Raw genomic sequence first — 6,805 nt, forward strand, 5'->3', positions numbered from 1 at the left:
AAAAAAGTGAAGATCAGCAAGCAGTAGCCATTGGCTAAATCACTTGAATTCTAAAAAAAAAAAAAAGAACTTGAAAATTACCTATTGGAATTGGCTACATACATCTGCTTTTTCTGAACCAAAAGTCTGCTTTGAACCTTTGCAATTGGCTCTGTTAATCTTTGTCCAGGCTTTTAGCTTCATCAGATATATTTTCCACTTTACAATCCCATTTTAATTTATGGCTTTAAGGAATCTTGAAATTTTACGGACTGAAAAATAGCACTCAAACATGTTAATTGATCTACCACTCAATATACAAAGTATCATATTTGAATGATATTAGGGTGAGTGATAGTTTAATTCACATTTCTTATAAAAGCACTGATTCTCAACCCTAACTTGTACTTTAGAATTACCTGGGGCTTAAAAAAAAAAAATACAGATGGCCAAACATCACCCAGAGAGTAGAATTTAGTATTGAGAGTTTTAGAGAGTGCTCTAGGTCAGCTCTGCTGTTGTACAGCCAGCATTAAGAACCACTGCTCTATTAGCGTGGCTCAAAGCTCATTCTAGTAAGGAGTAATTTAGTGCTGTTCCAAAAATTAAAATGTTTGATGAGCCCTATCAGAGCTTTTCAAAGAGTGATATGTATACCATTGGTGGTACATAGGGTAACTTTACTCACTTTTAGATTTTAATAATTACATATTTGTTCAGTGTATATTAGAACAGGGGTTGCCAGCCCCCAGACCACAGACCAGTACTATTGTAGTCTGTTAGGAGGTAAGCTGCAAGTGGGCAGGGCGAGTGAGCATTTCCACCTGAGCTCCGCCTCCTGTCAGATCAGCAGTGGCATCTCATAGGAGTGCAATCCCTATTGTGAACTGTACATGCAAAGGATCCAGTTTGTGTGCTTCTTATGAGTCTAATGCCTGATGATCTGTCACTGTCTCCCATCACACCCAGATGGGACTGTCTAGTTGCAGGAAAACAAGTTCAGGGCTCCCACTGATTGCACATTATGGTGAATATGTAGTAACAAGAGGAATAAAGAGCACAGTAAATGTAATAGGCTTGAATCATCCCAAAACCATCCCTGCCACCCATCTATGGAAAAACTGTTTTCCACAAAACCAGCCCCTGGTGCCAAAAAGGTTGGAGACTGCTGTATTAGAAAATAAATATAAGTATCATATCAAATTCACAGTTTCATGAGTACTGATTTGGTTGAAGCTCAATTGTTTTTTTAAATGGTAAGTTAGTGTGCCAATTTAAAGGAAATTTGCCAAATTATAGAAATAATTAAATGAATAGGTACTTCATACATATCACAGAAATCATGAAGATACTGAAGAAACACAATGGCAACTTTAGTAAGGGGCACCCTCTAAAGTTTAGGATTTGAATCCGAAGTATCAGTATTTTTTTTCTCTCAGATATGTTTACAGTGATTTAATCCTTCTGGCTTTTTCAATTCAGGGACAGACTTTGAAAATTAGTATTTCTGCAAATTTTTGAATCATTGCTTTCTAACTTTAAGTTTCTTGACACTTAGTTCTCTTGTGAAAATGTGCCTTACAGATCAAGAATACTTTGTTCCTGTATTTTTCTAGGATATAAGTGATCATGTGGTGGTAAGAAGAGGAAGGAGCGTGTGTGTTGTGTGTGTATAAGAGGGAGAGAGAGGGATGGATGGATGGATGGTCAGAGGGGTTGATGGACAGGTGACTAGATTACTTGGATACCTGGGTAGAGAACAATATTAATAATTGTGGGGCCTCATTTTCCAAATACTCGTCTCCCCAGGCTCTCAGGAAGTCTAGAGGTCTGTTACTACTCAGAATTGTTTGGGAAATACTGCTTTAGATTCTTTCACTAGTAATGTGCATTGCTCTGGGCCAATTAAAATGAGCTCCACATAAAGATATTTAGCTATCCTGTGTAACAGACCTCTCTGAGCAGGCTCAGATAAATTTGAATAGGCAAATTACCTCTTGCTACAGATAACTGTTTTGCTGTTTTATCAGGAATGTATATAGACTTCAGTTATAGAGGCAGCTGTCCTGAACAAGAGTAGCCACATAGTCTACATTTAAATTATATTACTGGAAGTTAAAAATACTGTGATGCAGCTGTAATGTTATGTTTAAATGTCTGTCCTGTATAATTTTGTAGAATGGAAGCGTCTTGCCTAGAGCTGGCCTTGGAAGGGGAACGTCTATGTAAATCAGGAGACTGCCGAGCTGGCGTGTCATTCTTTGAAGCTGCAGTTCAAGTTGGAACTGAAGACCTAAAAACACTTAGTGCTATTTACAGCCAGCTGGGCAATGCTTATTTCTATTTGCATGATTATGCCAAAGCATTAGAATATCACCATCATGATTTAACTCTTGCAAGGTAATTAACTTAAGCTTTTAAATATTCTTCCTTCTGAAATTAGCTATTATTTTAAAAAATATTTCTATCCAACTAACAAAAACTAACTTAATACATTTAATGAGTTCTACTTCAGTAGCATCACTCTTTAAAACTAATCTTTAGGCTGAACACAGTTTAATTGAATGAATAGTAGTGAAAGGACCCTAGAGTTTAATTAAATGAATGAAAACTAATTACATTCAAATACAGAAATGTAAGTTTTAAATATTTATTTAAAGTAGGTTTCAGAGCCAATGGATTTTTCTTACCTTAAGCATGTCAATTTGTCCTCTAGGAAAACTGTACTCTGGCTGCTTTATATTTTAACACCATTTGTATTTTAATACCATTTGTTTCTTTTTTTTTTTTCCAGGACTATTGGAGACCAGTTGGGGGAAGCCAAAGCTAGTGGTAATCTGGGAAACACGTTAAAAGTTCTTGGGAATTTTGATGAAGCCATAGTTTGTTGTCAGCGACACCTAGATATTTCCAGAGAGCTTAATGACAAGGTAATACCACAGCATTAAATGGTAGGCCCAATATTTTTATTCAAAGTGCTTTGCATTTTAATACTATTTAATTATTCTATAGTTTATTTAAAAATTAATGCCAAAAAAGAAAACATTTGTAGACTATAGAAGTAAAAGAAAAAAAAATGGAGAAAAAGAAGGAAGTAGTAGCAAGAGGGCTTTCTTTCATAAGTAATCATTTGATTGGTTCTGTATGGAGAGCCAATAAAAAAATTTATTTCCCTTGACCGTAATACTAAGGATATTACAAATATATATGAAAAACCTGACCTCTGTTTTCAAAATGTAAACTTTGCTGATATCTTCATTTAGGTGGGAGAAGCAAGAGCACTTTACAATCTTGGAAATGTGTATCATGCCAAAGGGAAAAGCTTTGGTTGCCCTGGTCCCCAGGACGTAGGAGAATTTCCAGAAGAAGTGAGAAATGCTCTTCAGGCAGCCGTGGATTTTTATGAGTGAGTAGGGGCTGATATGTGCAGTCATGTAGGCCCATCTAAGTTATGGATCTGCTATATGTTCTTTATTCAGTAGTAAGTTTTAAGTTTGGCAAAAGTTTTAAAGTTATGAACTAGCAAAATCATCAATTCAGTTGCTTAACTGTTATAGTGTTATGTTATAATGTAATCTGCAGCTTTCATTTAAATTGCAGACCAGTGCCACTTAGTGGCAAAAACAAGAAATATCAATGCTTAGTCTGTTATTTAGAGTAATTTAGTCTTTTACCAACAGAATTTCATAGAATTTCTTAACTATAGGGGTTCCAAAATTAACTCTGTGCTTGACCCTGGGCAGAAACCTATCTGAATGGTTAAATAAAGGTCCCAGCTATTTCCTATAATTGTCCTTCATCACAGATGTCATCCTTAAAGTGTTGCACATTTTGGCTGTAAACTTATTTCCATTTTTTCCTGATAAAATTAGATATGTAAATCAAATAAATAAAATTGTTTTGCAGACTTATTTTTTTCATCACTTTTTGCTGTCCGTTAGGGAAAACCTATCACTAGTGACTGCTTTGGGTGACCGAGCAGCACAAGGACGTGCCTTTGGAAATCTTGGAAACACACATTACCTCCTTGGCAACTTCAGGGATGCAGTTATAGCCCATGAGCAGGTACAGTGGAAGGTCTTGGAGCCAGATCATTTCTTCATCAAAGTTCTGAACACTGATTAGATCATTCTTCAGTTTTATTATAGCTACATCTAATTAAAATTTTCTTTTTCAGCGTCTGCTTATTGCAAAAGAATTTGGAGATAAAGCAGCTGAAAGAAGAGCATATAGCAACCTTGGAAATGCATATATATTTCTTGGTGAATTTGAAACTGCCTCTGAATACTACAGGTCAGTCGAATATTTCTGTAGATAAATGTAAAATGAATAGTTATTCAGTCCCATTAATTCATAGGCTTTGGGTTTAAAATCTGAGTGCAGCAGGACCTTTGGCATCTAAGCCTCAATCTCCTTACCTGTAACAGAAAATATCAGTACTTCATTTTGGGGAATGCTGTGAGGATTGAATGAAATAATATTTTAAGCACTTAGCACAGTACCTGGCACACAGTGCTCAATAAATATTATTGTACCTAAGATTTAATCGCTGTATGAACACTTTATATTATTGGTTTTTATCTTTAAAAGTAATTGTTTTTAAATGAAATTTTCAGCCTTTAATGTCTGTTAAACTTGTTTGGCATATGTGGTATATATTGTGTGTATGCTTTATTTCACTCAATTATGGGTTAAAATAGAGGTCAAAAGAAAGCCTGGTAACAAAAATATTAATAATCTCTACCGTGATCACTGAACTTTTCTGCTACCTTCCCACCATCTTATTGAGCAGTTCTCCCTTTACCCTCTTTTTGCCCATATTTGGCTATCACTGTAAGCTGCGTCCCCATTCACTTACCTGAAGAGGTGGCAATTGCAGCTGCTTCTATGGCAGGATCTTTCTTATCAGTAGGTTTGAGACATAGATGATACAAAGTTTAGACAGCTTCAAGTTGCCTGATCTGTGCTTTCTAGATTGAGTTTTCCATAGTTAGTGGTGATCGAAGGCCCTTATAGATTTCAGGTAGAAGCCAGTTTGACTAAACAGAAGACATAGTGATTGATTTGTATTTTGTTAATCCAATGATTCTTTAATGAGTTCTGAATAATTTGTCATCTTTATAAAAAAGGTAAAATTGGGCCAGGCACAGTGGCTCACACCTGTAATCCCAGCACTTTGGGAGGCTGAGGTGGGCAGATCACCAGGTCAGGAGATGAAGACCATCCTGGCTAACACGGTGAAACTCCATCTACTAAAAATACAAAAAATTAGCATGGCATGGCAGTGCATGCCTGTAGTCACAACTGCTCAGGAGGCTGAGGCAGGAGTAACGCTTGAACCGGGGAGGCAGAGGTTGCAGTGAGCCAAGATCATGCCACTGCACTCCAGCCTGGGCAACAGAGCGAGACTCTGTCTCAAAAAAAAAAAAAAAAAAAGTAAAATTGTTTTAGGCCGATCTAAAAAATTGAATAGCATTCCACCTTGCTTTAAACATTAACTAGTGGTTAATATTGGTTGGTTAGGTTAGTTAGCTATGAAATAGCTTCCCAAATAAAATATATCACTATGTGAAGGAATATATATTTTTATTTTAAATATAAAAGTTTTATTTTAAAGCCAAGGTATATAGAGAAATCTTAATTATTAAATGGTGTATCTGTGTTAAATACTGAAAGGTTCTATCATATAGTGAATAGTGGCTATTTGACTAAAGAAGTACAAATAGAAAGTAATGAAATTTACTTTTTTTCTCTCAGTAAGCAGGCTAGAACTCAGAACTTTATATATATTCCAAATTGTTTGTTAGAAACATTTTTGGAACTCTTCTTTGGAATTATTATTATTATTATTATTTTATTTTTGAGACGGACTTTCGCTCTTTTCACCCAGGCTGGAGTGCAATGGCACGATTTTGGTTTACTGCAACCTCTACCTCCTGGGTTCAAGCAATTCTCCTGCCTCAGCTTCCTGAGGAGCTGAGATTACAGGTGTCCACTACCACGCCCAGCTAATTTTTATATTTTTAGTAGAGATGGGGTTTCACCACATTGGCAAGGCTAGTCTCAAACTCCCGGCCTCAAGTGATCGGCCCACCTCGGCTTCCCAAAGTGCTGGGATTACAGGAGTGAGCCACCATGCCCAGCCTGCAATTGTTTTCAGGGCCAAACAAAAATACTGACATAACGTTATAGATCCGTAGCCCTACGGATAGAAAGCAGTAGTTTGATAAACTTATGTTACTCATTGAATTTGGTTCCAAAAAGATTTCTGATCATTTACAAATCAACTATACCATCAAAGAATAACGATATGCCAGAAAGCGTTATGCCACAGGATCTGAAGGCAATTCCAAAAGTCTTTCAAAAGTATTTGAAAAGACAGGCAACATTTGAATAAGTAGGTAGCCTTCCAAGGTGACCGATTTGAAGGTGTCATCATTAAATACGTAATTTTAGATTTGTTTGCTTAAAAAAAAAAAAAAATCTACATTACCATAGAGTAATTTGTCATATAGTTATAAATGATATGAAGTAATTATACTATTTGACAGAAATGATGGGAAAGTCATTTAAATTATTGAATCCAAAAGCATCTGTAGGTTTAAGCACTGATAAAATAGCACATTAACATTTGTAGTATCTACTATGCACAAGAGCTGTTCAAAGCACTTTATTTATTTATTTATTTTTTCTTTGGGACGGAGTTTCGCTCTTGTTACCCAGGCTGGAGTGCAATGGCACGATCTCGGCTCACCGCAATCTCCGCCTCCTGGGTTCAGGCAATTCTCCTGCCTCAGCCTCCTGAGTAGCTGGGATTACAGGCATG

At 36.3% G+C, this 6,805-nt stretch overlaps 1 protein-coding gene across 1 annotated transcript in view; it reads left to right on the forward strand.

Annotated features, from left to right (window-relative positions):
• The window catches only part of GPSM2 (G protein signaling modulator 2), a 51,223-nt gene that overhangs the window by 17,914 nt on the left and 26,504 nt on the right, over positions 1-6,805 (forward strand). The window contains exons 3-7 of the mRNA XM_017499372.1: positions 2,158-2,379; positions 2,774-2,909; positions 3,243-3,385; positions 3,921-4,044; positions 4,157-4,272. Coding sequence (XP_017354861.1) covers positions 2,158-2,379; positions 2,774-2,909; positions 3,243-3,385; positions 3,921-4,044; positions 4,157-4,272 — 741 coding nt within the window. The remainder of the gene's footprint in view (positions 1-2,157; positions 2,380-2,773; positions 2,910-3,242; positions 3,386-3,920; positions 4,045-4,156; positions 4,273-6,805) is intronic.

The sequence above is a fragment of the Cebus imitator genome, unplaced genomic scaffold (genome assembly GCF_001604975.1).
Source record: "Cebus imitator isolate Cc_AM_T3 unplaced genomic scaffold, Cebus_imitator-1.0 Scaffold256, whole genome shotgun sequence".
Classification (NCBI taxonomy): domain Eukaryota; kingdom Metazoa; phylum Chordata; class Mammalia; order Primates; family Cebidae; genus Cebus; species Cebus imitator.